The sequence below is a fragment of the Cotesia glomerata genome, linkage group LG9, assembly GCF_020080835.1.
Source record: "Cotesia glomerata isolate CgM1 linkage group LG9, MPM_Cglom_v2.3, whole genome shotgun sequence".
Taxonomy (NCBI): domain Eukaryota; kingdom Metazoa; phylum Arthropoda; class Insecta; order Hymenoptera; family Braconidae; genus Cotesia; species Cotesia glomerata.
Window position 1 is genome coordinate 17104841 of NC_058166.1, and position 19044 is coordinate 17123884.

The 19044-nt window shown below is 29.8% G+C and overlaps 1 protein-coding gene across 3 annotated transcripts; it reads right to left on the bottom strand.

The window, feature by feature from the left end:
* Nucleotides 1-5198: 5198 nt before the first annotated feature.
* Nucleotides 5199-16067, bottom strand: LOC123271410 (tyrosine-protein phosphatase 69D-like). Of its 3 annotated transcripts, XM_044737727.1 has the most exons (10): nucleotides 15777-16066; nucleotides 15323-15693; nucleotides 13691-13999; nucleotides 11174-12880; nucleotides 10826-11071; nucleotides 9132-9378; nucleotides 8016-9027; nucleotides 7641-7949; nucleotides 6558-6986; nucleotides 5199-5505 (listed from the first exon to the last, which is right to left on the bottom strand). In XM_044737727.1, the coding sequence occupies exons 2-10, from the start codon at nucleotides 15417-15419 to the stop codon at nucleotides 5425-5427; spliced, it is 4437 nt and encodes a 1478-aa protein (XP_044593662.1). In that variant the 5' UTR covers nucleotides 15420-15693; nucleotides 15777-16066; the 3' UTR covers nucleotides 5199-5424. The 3 variants fall into 3 exon arrangements, with proteins under 3 accessions (XP_044593662.1, XP_044593661.1, XP_044593660.1); XM_044737726.1 differs by having other exon boundaries at nucleotides 8016-9015; nucleotides 10826-12880; nucleotides 15777-16067; XM_044737725.1 differs by having other exon boundaries at nucleotides 10826-12880.
* Between the last annotated feature and the right edge of the window lie 2977 nt (nucleotides 16068-19044).

A 19044-nucleotide genomic window follows, 5' to 3' on the forward strand; every position in this document is an offset into this window, starting at 1 on the left:
AAAGCTTAAATGAAAAACTCAATGACGTATCATCAGGATGAGCCTGTATCTTTAAAAGCACGTCAATAGTTAAAAAATTACATTGAATTTTGTGAACTATTGACATATTTAAAGATATAAACTCACCCCGATGTTTACACTCATTGAGACCTTTCATTTGAGTACCCACATCAATTTTCATATATTTTATATATTTATATATTTCAAAAATATCATATATAAAAATATAAAATTACCATATGGTACTTAAATAACTTCTGAAAGTATCATCAGGATGAGCTTATATCTTTAAAAACGTCAATAGTTAAAAATTATTGAATTTTGTGAACTATTGACATATTTAAAGATATAACCACCCGATGTTACACTCATTGAGACCTTTTATTTGAGTACCTACATCAATTTTTCATATATTTTTTATATTTATATACTTCAAAAATACCATATATATAAAATATATAAAAATTGCCATATGGGTACTTAAATGAAAGCTCCTGATGAGCGTATCATCAGGATGAGCTTATATCTTTAAAAACGTCAATAGTTAAAAAATTACATTGAATTTTGTGAACTATTGACATATTTAAAGATATAAACTCACCCCGATGTTACACTCATTGAGACCTTTCATTTGAGTACTCACATCAATTTTTTATATATTTATATATATTATATATATGTATATATGAAAAATTGATGTGGGTACTCAAATGAAAGCTCTTAATGTGTATAATATCAGGATGATCTTATATCTTTAAAAATATTAATAATTAAGAAATGACCTTGTATCTTGTGAACTTTTGATATTTTTAAAGATATAAGCTCATCCTGGAGTAACACTCATCGAGACCTTTCATTTGAGTACCCACATCAATTTTTCATATATTTATGTATATTACATATATGTATATATGAAAAATATATCAAAAATGCATGTGGGTACTCAAATGAAAGCTCTTGATGAGTGTAACATCGGGATGAGCTTATATCTTTAAAAAAGTCAATAGTTACGAAAGTACAGAGCAATTTAACAAAAGTCATTATTTAATAAACTAAAATTTTATTTATTTAGTTTTCAAGCAACTGCAGTCAGATAGTGCTAGTAATAATTTAATTTTAAAAATCTAAAAAATTAAAAGATGTCTGTTAATTCAAGTGTCATTAATTTACCATAAAAAATAATAAGAATAATCGACGACTGATTTATCTTATAATTAATATTTATTTATTTCAAATTATTTTAAAAACATTACTTTACAAAACTCTCCGTTCACTTAGACGCGACAACAATGTGTGTCAGTTATTACTATTTCTTCACAATTTGTCGTTACAGGAGAAAAAATTATATCATCTTAATTTTTCCTTTTAATTTACAATTATTTCACTCGGTGTTAATTAATATCATTTGTATAAATTAATTACCAGCAAATAATGCCACACAATTCTTCATTTGATAAGTACTGAAAATATACTTTATAAAAAAATTTGTAAATAATTTTTATTGATATCAAAAATTACTGAAGAGCTCAAACTATTTACTTATTAATTATTAATTATATTTAATGAACGCTAAGATGAGGTAGAGATTCATCATTTTATAAGAATTTTATTAAAAAAAAATTTTTTTTTCATAAATTATACATACAAATGAAGAATCGACTTGTGAACTAGCTGTATATTATTATTATTATGATTAGTATTTATTTTGCCATCTTGATCATATTAATACTGCTAAATAAAAATTTTTTTCTTTTAATTAATATAAGACAGTCTCGATTAAAAATGTATCAATTAGTTATTTTTATTTAAAAATTTATTTATTTATTTATTTATTTATTCATTGGGGCTCATAAGTTTGCGGTTAACAAAATATTCACAAGCTTAAATACTGATTATTGTACATTCGTTTTAGAGCCTTTAGATTTTAATTAATTAATTAATAATTATTTTTCCTACACTTTAGAATCAGATTTTTATTTTTAATTATTTAAATATTACAATTATTTTATTTAAATAATTAAAGAGCCAACTCAATATTTACTCGAAATAATTTATTAAAACAAAATTTCATTTACAATATATGTATAATATATATATTATTTATTAATATATATATATAATTGTTTATTTATAAAATTAATTGTCAGCATTTTAATGGCAACACATAAAGCAGATCTATTATTTTATTTTTTATAAAAGGCTGTATATTAACGAGGTAATTATTCAGGCATGCATTATAATTTAACGTAATGTTTGTAATTAATATAATTATTTTATACAGTCGCCTGATTAGTCAAAATTAATAGAACAAAAAAAAAAGGAACAAAACTACTGAATTTAATTGTAATATTAATAATTAATAATTAATAATAAATTAGAAATTTTTAGTATAAAAAAGTTTAACAGTAAATACAACTGTTTACCTCAAATATATATAAATATATCATTTACATATGTATATATCTTGTGTAGTTGACATAACGTTTTAATATATGGGATAATTGTAGCGTAAACATAAAAATAATGTTAAAAAAAAAATAATTATCGCTTAGACGCGCAACAGACGAAATAAATGGAATGAAAAGCGTTAAATACAACGCGTGCCTAAAGGTAAAATAAATTTGTCATTAAGGTGACTAAAATTGTCATAAAAGTATTTTTTGCAATATTTTTTCTCTGAGTAATAGCGACAATATTTGTTAAAATCTAAATTTTATTTCAGTTTGGTGGCATAAATTTGTCATAAAAATGTCCTAAATTGTGTCACGTTTAGGATCCTATAAGCTTATGATTCTTTTAGGAAAATTTTAGGATAAGTTTTTTTTTACACGCACGGAAAAAAATAAATATTAAATACAACATGATGCAGTCTTTGTAAATAAACATGATGAAATCATGTTGCAGCCACATGATTTGTCATGTTTCGACAACATGACAATCATGTTGCGGTAGAATGAGAAAAATCATGTTGCAGCGACATGATTTATCATGTTTCAGCTCCATGTTAATCATGTGACAGCAACATGATTTTTTATGTTTCTGCTACATGGCAGTCATGTTACGGTAGCATGAGAAAAATCATGTGGTAGCAACATGATCTGCCATGTTTCTGCTACATGACAATCATGGGGCAGCAACATGACAATCATGTTGCGGTAGCATGAGAAAAATCATGTTGCAGCAACATGATTTTTCGTGTTTCGGCTACATGACGATCATGTTGCGGTAACATGAGAAAAATCATGTGGCAGCAACATGATTTTCATGTAGCCTTATTAGCACAAAATTAAGCTGCAACAACTAAATATTTATGTTTAAGAAACATTATTTATTCTAAAGTAACTAGGTTTTTTAAGATTTATAATATTGCAGATGAAAATAAGAGTAAATTATCGAATTATACAATTTGTGAACGATATCTTTGTTCATTCCAATTATATACAATTTTATGCTATTAAGGCTACATGAAAATCATGTTGCTATCACATGATTTTTCTCATGTTACCGCAACACGATTATCATGTATCCGAAACATGACAATTCATGTTGCTGCCACATGATTTCATCATGTTTATTTACCAAGACTGCATCATGTTGCATTTACTATTTATTTTTTTCCGTGCGAGCACAGAAAATTTTTTTTCACATTTTTGAACTACGAATATGTTCTTCTGTAAACTGGCCGAAAAAAAAAATTATACACCCTTTCACCTTCAGATCACCAAAATTTCGAATTTTTCAAAGTAAAAGGGCGTATAATTAAAGACATACGCCCTTTTACATTTGCAATTTTTTTTTTTTTTTTTCAATTTTAAGTGTAGAATGTGTCTACAACTCGATTGACAATAAAAAAAAAAATATGCGCCCTTTTACTTTTAAGCACGCGATAATTTATAAGCGAGGAAAATATTATCGATGCTCAGTAGTAAAATGATATTCTATTACGATTGTCTCTATTTTAAAAAAGACCATTACTATTATATTATTATTTTTCAGCAGCGCGCGTGCTGGAGTTATTTAATTGACTAGAAAACAATAAACAAATTAAAAAGCAAATAATTTTAATTTAACAAGGTGGCCAATTAATTTAATTTTACAAAACGTTTCACTCCCTGAATTTCATACATTTGTATTATATATCACCGGCATGGTAAAAGACAAATATAAATATAAATATAAAACAATTAGACGTCAAATAAAAAATACATGTTAGAATTTTCGAAATAAAAATTCAGCCATAGAAAAATTTTATGAGAATATTATTTAGTGTAACAAAAATAATTTATTATTTGTGCTTTTATTTTTATTTTTATTATTTTTTTTTAATAATTGAGCTCTCGTTAAAGCGGCTCAAAAGGGAGACTCTAAATAATGGCTGTGTAATTGTACTCGTAAAATTACACTTAAAATCAGTCTTACCCAGATATTATTTATATTTAATAGCTTTTCATATAAAAAAATTTTAAAAAAGAATAATATTTATATATATTAATACATGAATAATCCGACGCACGCACGCATACTTATTTTCATGTAATCGTACACATTATATTTATTTATTATTTATATATAATAATATTCATGTATAAATCTGACACAGTCACGAAATTTATATTGTATATTTTTTAATATGTATATTATTTACAATTTATTATTATTATGAATGTTTGTTTTATGGCAATATTAAAAGTGACGATTTTTAATGACAAAACCTATATATAAATTATAACTCATTGTTATAACCAGGTTCGTGAAAATTTCAGCTAACAAAATAATGCCGAAGCTTTTAATTACAGTTTTCATCACGAAAACGCACAATTGCACTCATTAAAAAAATCACGTATACAAACATACATCCATATTTATCTTTCGTACTTTTATTTTTTCGTTTAATTAAAACAGCACAGCTGAAATAATAAATTTATGATGATACTTTTTACTTTTGTAAATATTTAATACCCTTTACGCTTATGAATCCATAATCTGGGTAATAAATAAGTAATTTTTTTTTTTTTTTTAATAAGACTGATATTAATAATTAGGGTTTAAAAAAACACTGATGAATTGATGTATCATTAATAAAATGAAACCTAGCACAGTAAAAAATTTTGTGTCATTGCCTAAAAAAAAACTTAGTGTTAAAAATTTTGGTGTTAAATATTTAACATAAAAATTTTTAACACAAAATTTTTTGACGCAAAATTTTTTACTGTGCATATAATTAAATGATTCTCAGGCACAAAAAATTTAAGATGCTTGATAATTGGTTCCATCAATGATACATTTTAATTTAATATGACTTTAGTTATTATTTATAAAATAATTATTAAAATCTTGTTTACTGTAAATCAAAGGTGACTTACAAAAACGAGAAGATGAGATCAGTCTTTTGGAATATGAATAAATGTCACCATGAGAATGAGATTATGAATTAGACTCGTCTTCTGTTAAATTATGTAGGTCTGCATAATTCATAATTGCTCTGTGGAGGAAATCATACTGCGCCTGTAATTTAACAATTAATTTAAATTAAACCATTAAGTTAAGTCTCATTAAAATAAATTTATTATAATAATAATACTATTATTATTATTATTATAATTGTAAATTGACTATATTTACAATTGTTATTGGCTATCTGGTCTATTGCACAATTTTTTTCTCTAATTATTTATAATTTTTTTTAGCCTGTATTCCCTCCAGGCATAAACAATTTTTCATTCTTATTTTAAATTTGTCATTAGAGATAAATTCAACTGAAAAAATAATTCGGACGGCCCAGACCAGGACTCGAACCTGGATCTTTTGGATCGCGCCAACTGCTCTTAAGAGCGGTTTATAGTTGATTTTCAAACGTGTTTTTCTCATGAATGTGATAAAATTTCGAAAAAAAACGCTTCGCTCTTCGATATATAATTAAATTATCTATCGAAGAGCGAAGCGCTTTTTTGGAAAATTTTCATTTGTTTATGCATAAAATGCGTTTTAAGATTCCATTTGTTGTACAAGTATGACAGAGATACTTTCGTTTGTCCAATAGAGGGCGAGAGAGAGAAAAAATGTAAACCCTTCTTAAGCTATACGAGGCACTGTCCGGAATTACCATTCAGTTACCTCTTAATGACAAACTCAATTCTGAATATAGTATGATGTTAATTTTCTTAACCTTCCGTCTATACATTTTTAACGCCAGATGATTTTTACAATTTTTACAATATTTTTATTTCTAAAGGCTAGTCTGTATTTTTATATATATTTTTTACAATTGTAAATTGACTATATTTACAATTGTTATTGGCTATCTAGTCTATTGCACAATTTTTCTCTAATTATTTATAATTTTTTGTAATTTTTTACAATTGTAAAAAATATATATAAAAATACAGACTAGTCTTTAGAAATAAAAATATTGTAAAAATTGTAATTATTATTATTATTATTATTAATAAAATTTGCCATTCGGCTCAACGCCTTGGCATTAAAACTAAATAAATAAATAATAATAATAATGATAATGATGATGATGATGATGATGATAATAATAATATGTTACTTACGGAGCTACTAATCATGCCATGTCTCTGTGACCTGAGCTTTTTCGTTGTCGTGAAAACGTCGACACGTTTTTCAGTTTTCAACTGTTGTACTAATATACTGAGAACAACAAACATCGAACTTCTATCCGAGCCAAAGCTACAATGGACGACAATAGGAACTTTTGATTCAACATCTGTGGAGCTTGTTTGATCAACAAGCTCAATAAGTCCACGAGTTACTTCCGGCACTTCACCTTCAACCGTTGGCCAACCGTGATACTGATATTGCGTTACTACTGCGGTTTCATCGGTCTTTGTATTTGCTACACAAAGCTCACGCCGGGTGTAATATGGACAACTTTCACTTTGAATATAAGACACTCTGATATGGTCATAAACAGCTTCATCTTCTGGCCAATATCTTGGACATTTCCGTGATCCTTCATTCAACTGAAATTTAAATTTTAATAAAATTTAATAAAACTAGCAACTTTGCAGATATAAGCTCATCCTGATGTTACACTCATCAAGAGCTTTCATTTGAGTACCCACATGCATTTTTGATATATTTCTCATATATACGTATATGTAATAGATGTAAATATATAAAATATATGAAAAAATTATGTGGGTATTCAAATGAAAGGTCTCGATGAGTGTAACATCAGGATGAGCTTATATCTTTAAAAATGTCAATAATTCACAAGATACAATGTCATTTCTTAACAATTGACATTTTTAAAGATATAAGCTCATCTTAATGTTACACTCATCAAGAGCTTTCATTTGAGTACCCACATGCATTTTTGATATATTTTTCATATATACAAATATGTAATATACATAAATATATCAAATATATGAAAAATTGATGTGGGTACTTAAATGAAAGGTCTCGATGAGTGTAACATCAGGATGAGCTTATATCTTTAAAAATGTCAATGATTCTCAAGATACAAGGTCATTTCTTAATTATGTAGCTAAAGATGAATACAATAGCTATCTTGGATACAATATTTTCCTTATTTCTTTAATATTATAGATTAAAAAAATAAAATTCAATATTAAAAAAAATAAAATCTAATAAAATATTTAAAAACTTACATCAGACAACATAACAATTGTCGAAATACACTGTTCCGAAATCATTCTCCAAAAGTCAGCAATTGTTGATTCAAGCGGATCTTGTGTAATGATAAACGATTCAAAATTATCATATCCCTCTATAAACGATGCGTTAATATATGTCGAGTGTTCACGACCCGGTATGGGAGTCAATATAACGCGGTTGCGGTCATAGGGGATAACCAATTCGCTTCTATTTTTAATTCTATTCTCATCACCGCTACCGACTGAAAATGATTTACGCTCCTCTAAAACAGCGCTTATTTTTTGTGACTGTGTTACAAGATCCTAAAAAATTCCATTATTATTAATTTTTCCAAAATAAAATCATTCATATTAAAAAAAAAAACTTACTTCATACTCTTCTTCCAAACGAGTCTTATCTTTTCCATTTTCCCTCTGTCTCAATTTCTCTACCGTAGCTTTTAATTGTCCTAGAGGAACTTCAGTGTCTCCATAAGTCGCCATCTCCATCAGAGAACGATAAATAAATATATATTGCTTTAAAGACTGTACCAAGAAATTCCGTTGATGCCGTAGATCACAAACAGTATTGAATATAGAAACTTGTCCTTCATCAGCTAATTGTTGTAGTAAAGAGTCTAGAGCTACCAGTGTACCAGTTCTACCAACACCCGCGCTACAGTGTACCAAAATCGGTCCCTTCTCCAAAGAATACGCTTCGTTAATTCGTTTTATAAATTTAAGGATTGCATGAGGATGTTCTGGAGCCATAAAATCCTTCCAAACTAAAAAGTGATACTGAACAATTGTTCTAGAATCACGTTCTCCAACTTTAGTCATTTTTAATTCCCGAACAACGTAATCAGAAAATGTTCTTTGTCTTACATGCTCAACAGTAATATCACCAAAATTTTTAGTCTCATCTTTGTCTGGCCAATATTTAGCACACTTTGTTTTAGAATATTCCTCAAGATTTGTCAACATTAATATTAATTCAAGATGCTGCTCCCAAATCATTCTCCAGTAGTCGCAAACTGTATTATCCATCGGTCCTTGAGCGCAAATAAATTTCTTCCTTTCTTTATAACCAAGCACAAAGTTTGCATTTATATAATCCGAGCCAATGATTCCGTCTATAAGTGACAATCTTACTCGAGTTTGGTCGTAAGATTTGATGTCAGGGTACCGATTTTTGTAGAGATTTTCTCGCGCTTCGGACCCACGGGTAGTGCGATCGGTAAATCTGTCTGGCAATAATTCAAACTCGTGCTGAAAACCGTAGTCAGAATCGCGATGACGCTCCACGTAAGCCTGAAGCAGCTCATTTTTAGGAATCGGAGGCATGTCCGGAGGACTAGCTGCTACAAGTTGATGTCTTCCTCTTAAGCTCCTGCAGAGATGCCTACCGAAAAAGGGCATCCATTAGAAAACCAGTTGTTCGATTTTTAATTGGCATTTTTTAAATTGTTTTTTTGAATAACAAGCTCGAGATTCACGATTACTCACCTGATGCTGTTCCTTAAATTAATGTTCTCTTCGCCATTTTGCTCGGCGCGTTTGGTGTACCTGTGCAGAGCGCACAGTGCCACTAGCAGAATTATCACAATTAATATTAAGGCAACTGAGACTTGGAGTATCACTCCAAGAGTTCCTCCTTGTTCACTGACCATTGCGCGAGGCTCCAGTCCTCCGAATAGTGTGTTCAAATAGCCACTGTATGCGGGTATTACTTGGCCTTCTTGGCTTCCGTATACTAAAATAAAAAGTTTAGTTATTTATAATTGGTGATTAGAATTGTGTTAAAAAAATTAAAGAAATTAGGACCAATGATAAAGTTTATAAAAATCAATAATACTAGTAACCTTGCAGTCATTATGTGACTTGTGAACTATAAATAATCAAAATTTGGTTTTATTAAATAATGAATTTTGTTAAATTGCACTGTACTTTCTTAAATATTGACGTTTTTTAAGATATAAACTCATCTTGATATTACACTCATCAAGAGCTTTCATTTGACTACCCACATGCATTTTTGATATATTTTGCATATATACATATATGTAATATATATAAATATATAATATATATGAAAAATCGATGTGGGTACTTAAACGAAAGGTCTCGATGAGTGTAATGTCGGGGTGAGCTTATATCGTTAAAAATATCATTAATTGACAAGTTACAATGTAATTTCTGTACTATTGACATTTTTAAAGATATAAGCTCATCTTGATATTACACTCATCAAGAGCTTTCATTTGACTACTCACATGCATTTTTGATATATTTTGCATATATACATATATGTAATATATATAAATATATAAAATATATGAAAAATTGATGTTAGTATTCAAATGAAAGGTCTCGATGAGTGTAACATCGAGGTGAGCTTATATCTTTAAAAATGTCAATAATTCACAAGATTCAATGTCATTTCTTAATTATTGACATTTTTAAAGATATAAGCTCACCCCGATGTTATACTCATTGAGACCTTTTATTTGAGTACCCACATCAATTTTTTATATAATTTATGCATTTATATATTTCACAAATACCATTTATATGAAATATATAAAAATTTCTATGTGGGTACTCAAATGAAAGATCTCCATGAGTGTAATGTCATGGTGAGCTTATAATTTTAAAAATGTCAATAGTTCACAAGATTCAAGGTCATTTCTCAATTATGTATCTAGAGATAGAGCATTTTCAAATGTAACCTCAATTCTTATTTTATTATATGAATATCCCGGACACAAAATTTTTCTTATTCTCTTAATAACATAGATAATTATTAATGACAATTTTTAATTTTTCTTGAATAAATAAATTAGGTCTAGAAAATTATTTATAAAAAATTTCATTTATATTTTTTAGATAAAGATAAAAATTTTTTAAACAAATTCTTCTTATCATTAATTATTAAAAAAAATTTATAAAAATTATCAGATGCCCCAATTTAGTATCATAAATATCAATTAAATTATTATTACTGTCTTAAAAATCTATATATAAAAAAAAAAAAAGAATTTAAAATCACCTTCATAACCTTTTAAATAATTCTTCAAAATCACACTAATAACCCACAAAAATAATCCCAATTTCTTCAATCACACTAACTAAACCTCTGATGATTCAGCAACATAACAACGCAATAACTAAATTAATCTATTTATAAACCAGTAACGTACCTGTCACTTCAATGAACGCCGTATAATTAGAATGCTCATCTAAGAATCCGTCTATCGGAACAAATTGTCCAGAATCCGAAGTATTTTCAATGAGCATATTATCACCAATGGAATTATCTCGCCTTTTTCTCGTAGCTTCAATAGTAGTTAAACTTTCTAATTGATTTGTAATAGTATTTACATTGGAGTCCGCATTGGGGATCAGTGTAGCCTGAGGTATCGTTGTTGTTTCAACTTTTGGCGCAGTAATAGCAACAGTAGTAGTAGGTGAAGCAGTAGTCGTAGTTATTACCGGAGTTGAAGTTGTAACAATAGTCGTACTCACAGTTGAAGTCAATATTGGAACTTCAGTAGTAGTAGTACTAGTAGTAGTAGTAGTAGTAGTAGTAGTACTAGTAGTAGTAGTAGTACTTGTAGTAGGCAAACTAGTTATATTAATAAGAATTGGAACTTCAGGAACAAGCCTTAAAGACGGCGAGGGCTTGGGCCGTAACCCAATACAATGATTGCAAGCAGAGCTCCCATTATAATTAGTATGACCATCGCCAAGAAAAATCTCTGGAATTAAATGATCACTGTCAAACATTTCAGCAACATAAGCTCCACCGGCCGGAGATAAATGAGCGTAATGATAAGAATGAACATCTAATTCCTCCGGAGGAGGAAGATCAGCCCAAGTTTTATAAGGCGCTAATTTAACTAAAAAAATCCGATAGCAACAAATGGGACCATTGCGTTCCGATATTCTGGGGAGATTAATTTTAAATAAATGTCTTCCATCATTAGCAATTTTTCTCCAACTCCTTGCATTTAAATCTTCACGATCCGGAATAGTTCCTGGCATGCTGCAATTTCCTACAGCTTCTTTTCCGGGAGATCTAACTCTAGTCACACCATAAATACGTACAGTGTAATTAGTATTAGCAGGTACGCTCCTAAACTCCCAATTGTAATCATTTTCTCGGGTGCTGTGGCTCACGGGTCCCCAACGATCAGTTTTGCTTTGGGATCGATCGTTGCGGTAGTGAGAAATTCCCGATAAGTCTAATTGATAACGAGTAATTACTCCGTTTAAAATTTCGGGAGGGCTCCAAGTTACTGAGACAGAACTTGACCGGCTAATGTTGTCAAAGTGACAATTGACAGTAAAATTTTGAGGCGCGCTACAAACTCCGTCCATAGTTGTCCCATTTATTTCAGCGCTCCAATTGCCGCACTGTTGGGTGTAATAACTGCAGGCAGCAATCTTAAATTGATAAGTAGTTGCTGGTGTTAAATCTGTAAATGCGTGCTCTTTAAATTCAGATTGCGCGTGATGTACAGCTTCTTTTTTTTCATTACCGTGAATAATCATTAGATTGTAATAATGCACGTGCTCTTTTAATCCCGGAGGCGGTGGAGTCCAGCCGAGTGTTATAGACCCACCGGTAATACCTTTAACAATTCCCGTTGGTACAAATACCGGATCTTCATTCAAGGTTGTTATTAATCTTTGATCGGTATATACTTGAGAGTCTCCGATTTCATTGGTAGCTTCAATACTTATTTGGTAAGCCGTGGATTTTTCAAAACCTTTAAGTACATAACTTTTGTGAATTCCGCTTATTCTTTCGCGATAATATACAATATCACTTGTACCATTTTTTCTAAACTTAACATTGTAATGTAATATCGGTTTATTACCGTCGTTAACTGTCCAATTAAGGTAGATTTTATCAGCACCAACTGCTTTTATAAAGTCAATGTTTACCTGAGGAACGTCAACAACAAAAAGATTCCTCAGGCCTATTACTAAGTTATTAAAATCGTGGGATAAACACGAGTATGTTCCATTGTCATTTCTGTATACTCGAGTGAAATTTAACATTGATACGTAATATGTTTCGTTGACTTTTATCACGTGAGTTTGCTCTCGTAAGTCTTCTATGCTTTCCGAGTTGTTTCCTTTTATCCAAGAGAAATTACGGAGAGGGAAACCGTGGAAGTTACATTTTAGGATTACTGGCGCTGTTGCATTCACCCAAATGTCTTGAGTTGGCTCTGTTTTACCAGGTTCTGAAAATTTTAAGCCAAAATTAGTGTCACCGTTATAACATTTAAATTAAAAAATACACCTTAAATATAGTTAAATAAATATAACAGCGTAGGAATAATTTTTTAAAAATTTATCATAAATTTTGGAGCAAATTAATTGACTCCAAAATTTTTAGTGTATAAATATTTCCTATTTATCAAAAGTTTCTTATTTAATTTTTAATTTTTAACACTACTCGACGGTCTAATTAGCAATTGGTCTCTCCTTATTTTTTAGAGGCTGATCATTTAACATTTTGATGTAGCAATAGTCCAATTATAAATTATTCGAATGATCCAAACAGAAATATTGTTTTTTAAAGTAATAATAAATTTTGAACTATTTTTTTTTTTTTCATACAAATGGAAGATTTTTTAAAATTTATCATAAATTTTGGAGAAAATTAATTTACTCTAAAATTTACAGTATCTAAATATTTCCTATTGATCAAAAGTTTATTTAATTTTTAATTTTTTTACACTACTCGACGGTCTAATTAGCAATTAGTCTAGCTCCTTATTTTTTAGAGGATGATTTTTAACATTTTGATGTAGCAATAGTCTAATTATAAATTATTTGAATGAGCCAAACGAAAACATTATACCTCTATTAGATAAATTATTTTTAAAAGTGATAATAAATTTTAAACTAATTTTTTTTTTCGTACAAATGGAAGATTTTCTTAAATGGAATTAAAAAATTTGCTAATTAGAACTCGTACTGCTATATCGAACTATATTTAAAGAATTTTTATGTCACATATTAAATAAAAAAAAAAAAAAAAAAATTACCTATAACCCGTATGGAAATAGTTTTTTCTAAAAATTCACCACCATAAGTCTTGGCTCTGCAACTATAATTACCCGAATCCTTCCTACTAGCTTTTTTCAAATCAAACCTCGCCCTGTAGTCGGATTCATTAATCGTCGTGACATTTTTATCACTAAATGTCCACCAGATATGACTAGGTTCACTAAGCTTACATATAAAATGAGGTGTACTATCAGCTTCAATACCATCCAATTGTTGTGATGCTTCTATTTCCATACTAGCAAATGGAACATTAACATTTTGTGTCTCCACTTCTGTTATCTTAGTCGCTGTAAATAAAAAAAAAACAATGAAAATAAATTTAGCAGATATTTAATAATTTTTTTTTTTTAACCAAATTATGGCAAAAAAATTAGAAAAAAAAAATTGACATGTAGAAATTTTAAAAAATAAAAAATGCAATTTTTTAAAAGTAATTTTTTTGAAAAAATTTGTTTGTTAAAAAAAATTAAAAAATTCTCTAGTGACTGCTAATTTTAATGTCATAAATTAATTTAGCAGATATTAAATAATTTTTAGGACTTTTGTTAACAAATAAATTATGGCAAAAAAAATAAGAAAAAAAAATTGAAATTTAAAAAAATAAAAAATGCAATTTTTTAGAATTAATTTAATTTTTAATGAAAATTAAGTTAGCCGACATCTAAAAATTAAAAAAAATTTTTTTTTTATTAAAAAAATTATTACAAAATAATAAAAAAAAAAATTTCATTTGAAAAACTGTAAGTGCAATTTTTAAAAAATATTTTTTAGTCCTAATTTAATAATTAAAAAAAAAATTAAAAACGTCGGCTAACTTTAGTGTTATTAATTTTCAAATAAAATTAAAAATTTGTCAAGTGACAGCTAACTTTAATGTCATAAAAAAACAAACATGACATTAAAGTCCTGATAAAATACAAAATAATTGATCATAAAACACAAAACAATGATCTTGTTGTGATGTGCTATATAAATTTTCAATAATTAATTATGACATTAAAGTTAGCAGTCACTTGCCAATTTTTTAATTTTTTTTAACAAAAAAATTTCTTCCAAAAACTTATTTTTAAAAAATTGCATTTTTAATTTTTTGCAATTTTTTTTCGCACTAATTTATTTCTTAAAAAAAATTAAAAAATTCTCTAGTGACTGGTAACTTTAATATCATAAATTAATTTAGCAGATATTAAATAATTTTTAGAACTTTTGTTAACAAATAAATTATGACAAAAAAAAAATAAGAAAAAAAAAAGTTGACATGCAGAAATTAAAAAATGCAATTTGTTAATTGTTAAATAAAATTAAAAATTTGAATTATCAAGTGACAGCTAACATTAATGTCATAAAAAAACAAACACGACATTAAAGTCCTGATAAAATACAAAATAATGAATCATAAAACACAAAACAATGATCTTGTTGTGATGTGCTATATAAATAATTACATCCAACTGAAACAAGATATTGTAAATAATCAACAAACAATATTTATAAATTTTTAGATGATTAACGTGTTAATAATAAATTTGCCGGTATGACTAATGACGGTATCTTTGTAAAAGCGACAAAAAATGGAGCATAAAATAATAGATAAAATAAAAAATATTTACTTGTTTCGTTGAGCTCATTGCCAGCAACAATCCTGAGAATATAACACGATAATAAAATCAGGGAAAGACTCGCCATCGACTCACAGCTCCGTAACATGGCGTCTACGTAGGACAGCTCGTTTATGACAGCCGGGCGTGTACGTGTGCCCTTTGGCTCCTTTTATCCTTGTTGCCTTTTTTTTAATTTTAATTTTTATCAAATAAAAAAATACAATTCCACTTCTAGCTGGTCAACTGTTTAGTTGAGAAAGCATCACCAGGAGCTTAGCCCTTTCTCCGTAACATATCCCACCTTCTTAGACGCCTTCCTCAAGCGTCGCTCTCAACCCCGAAAAAAAATCGTTTACTTCAATACACAATTATTTAAAACACTCAAACAATTTAAAATCACATTTACACTAATTAAATAAAACAAACTGGTGTTATTATTAACAATAAATAGTTATTAACGTACACTGTGTCACTTGTAAACTAAAACTTGGACTACTCAAGTTGCCAAGTGCTCCGAAGCAATCAACACTTATATCCTCAGTATATACTTGTACAGTGTGTACTGTCTACTTGTACAGTCTGTAACTCTGTATGGTGTATGCACTATGCACAATCCACAATCTGCCGGTGTGTCCCGTGTGTTGGTCTTCGCAAATTTACCTCTCCTTTCCGCCTCAAGAGGCTCTCGGTACGTCCTTGTTTATCCCCCTGTCGAAGGGACAGATCAGCGCCAGCTAAAACCAACCAACCAACCAACAGTTAGTCCGAGAGCGAAAAATATTAAAAATATACTAAATATACGGCTTAGCGCCCTGTGTAATTTCAGTAACTAGAATTTGAATTTGCGCGCGCAAGCGCGCGCCTGACTGTAGCATTTGCATATATTTTCATGCTTATGATATATTCGACCAATCACGTTACGAATAGTTTGATGCCACATACATTTCATCTCAATTTCATATTAGGAATTTTATATTAGGACTAGAATTTGAATTTGCGCGCGCAAGCGCGCGCCTGACTATAGCATTTGCATATATTTTCATGCTTATGATATATTCGACCAATCACGTTACGAATAGTTTGATGCCACATACATTTCATCTCAATTTTATATTAGGATTTTATATTAGGATATGATATATTCGACCAATCACGTTATGAATAGTTTGATGCCACATACATTTCATCTCAATTTTATATTAGGACTAGAATTTGAATTTGCGCGCGCAAGCGCGCGCCTGACTATAGCATTTGCATATATTTTCATGCTTATGATATATTCGACCAATCACGTTACGAATTATCGTGAACAAACAATAAATAAACTTGAAAATTTAACACCAGAGCGCAGCACCTTCTTGAACCGTTTCGCCGCCCCCTTGCGTTCATTTCCAAAAAATAAAAATAATCTAAATCTTTATTAGCTCGGATGGTATGACATTTGTCCGAAACGACTGCTGGACATAACCCTGATAGCCAGCGCTTTCTCAGTAAGTGTTGACTTCCAGCAGTTACGGTTAATTTATACATCAAGTTGGCGGTAATTCTTCACTCAACAACAGTTGTAAGCAAATTGACGGAAATCTACGGCCGCAACTTAAATATTTGAATACAAGTTAACAATCAAACTTGTAGTTAAATTTCCTTTCAATTTTACTACAATTTGACGGAAATACTTGTACAGCAAGTTTTGACGTCTATTTGCAGAGTAAGATATAGGTAACTAATAGGTAATCGGGTAATCGCTCGCTTTGCCAACTCTTTAACTCTTTCCGTCAAGTTTGCTTCAAATTGCGGACGTAGATTGACAGTAAGTTATAGGTAAGGTGGCTATCAGGGAACAAAACGCTAACAAGAGCGAGAAGACAACCTGGGTAACTTTTAACAGCTTTCACTGTATCTTGTAAATCCGAACAAAAACAGTTTCACTGTAAAAAAAATTAGGAAAACGGTTGACCCTGAAGGCCATCCCTGCAACTTCCCGCTAATTCCATACTTAGGCGCTTAAAATTGTACCAATGACGTTTTTGAGCTCTTCGAGCTCAAAAATACAATTTATGGGTTATTTTGAGCTCTCCGAGCTCAAAGAGATTGCTTTCCTATGCTTTAAAGCTCTTCGAGCTCAAAAGACTGATAGAGATTTGATAAGACACTACTTTTTGAATTTTTAAACCGCAATAACTTTTGAATGAATAAACAGATTTTTACGCGGTTAGAAGCATTCGACGCAGTTTTTTAAGCCTCACAAAGAATCTCAAATTTTGAATTGATCGCGCTAGGAATTTTGGAGTTATTCCGAAAAAACACTTTTTTCGGTTTTCTTTCGTTCACGATATCTCTCGAACGAATCAACTGATTTTGACCGGACTGGTGGCGATCGACGTGGTTTTTTGAGGTTAAGAGCTGATTAGTTTTTGGAATTGAACCTTTAAGCCGTTTAAAAGTTATTCCAAAAAAACCACATTTGAAAAAAATTTTTTTTTTAGTTTTTTTAAGATTTCTCAAAATCTATTGATTTGAATCGGTCCAAATAGTTTTCAAAATCTAAGTTTAGTCAAGCCCTTTCGAATGGCACCAACCGCGATGAAATCGGTCAAGCCGTTCAAAAGTTATAAGCGGTTCACATACTTTCACACACACACACACACACACACACACACACACACACACACACACACACACACACACACATACATACAGACACCGTGACAACCTCGCGGGGATAATCTGGGAAGCTTTCTGTGACCTTCAAACGTCGAGATCTGATGAAAACTCGATTTTTGCAAAACGGGGTGAAAACAATAACTTCCCGATTTTCTTAGCGGGAAGTTAAAAATCGCGCCAAGTCCACGTTCATAAGACTATTAAGAAATAGTATATTACACATCTAGGGCAGTAAAATAAGAAATGTCTCAGATCACATGTAATTGTCCGAGGCGAAGCCGAGGTCAATAAACATGTGATCTGAGGCTTTCTTATTTACTGCCCGTGGTGAGAATACTATTTTTCTGCCCTCCAGCCGGAAAGTGGCAACTTTCTGGCCACTGCGCTAAACAAAGTTGCCACATTCCGGCTACGTCGAGCAGAAAAATAGTATACACACCTTGGCCAGTAAATAAGAAAGCCTCAGATCACATGTTTGTTAACCTCGGCTTCGCCTCGGCCAACAATTACATGTGATCTGAGACTTTTCTTATTTTACTGGCCTAGGTATGTAATATACTATTTCTCCTCGACGGAGGCGGAAAGCGGCATTTTCGTTTAGCGCAGCGGGACAAAAGTTGACGCTTTCCGCCCGGAGGGGAGAAAAAAAATTTCTTATTTCTTTACAAAAAGATATAAAATAAAAAAATTAAAAAATCCAAGTAACCGATATGATTGTATTTGATTTTCGGAAATTAAAAAAAATTTTATTGTAAATTTGAAAATTAAAACAAAAATTTTGGAACGTATTTAGTGTGCGTGGTTGCAAAATATTTTACTTTTAATGAAATTCGTAAAATCTATTTACTAGGACTTTAAAAAAATTGAAATACACAATGACGCACACCAAATACTGAACTTAGCGCCTATAAGTAGTTGGTCTTTAGTTTAGAATTTCAATATACGACAGTAGGTGGAGCCACAAAACCATTACCACTGTATTTTAGAAGTCACATTGGTCAGTCACGCGCGTCATTTAAAGTAAAAATATTGTAATAATTTCGTTTGTAATTAAATTATTACAAAAA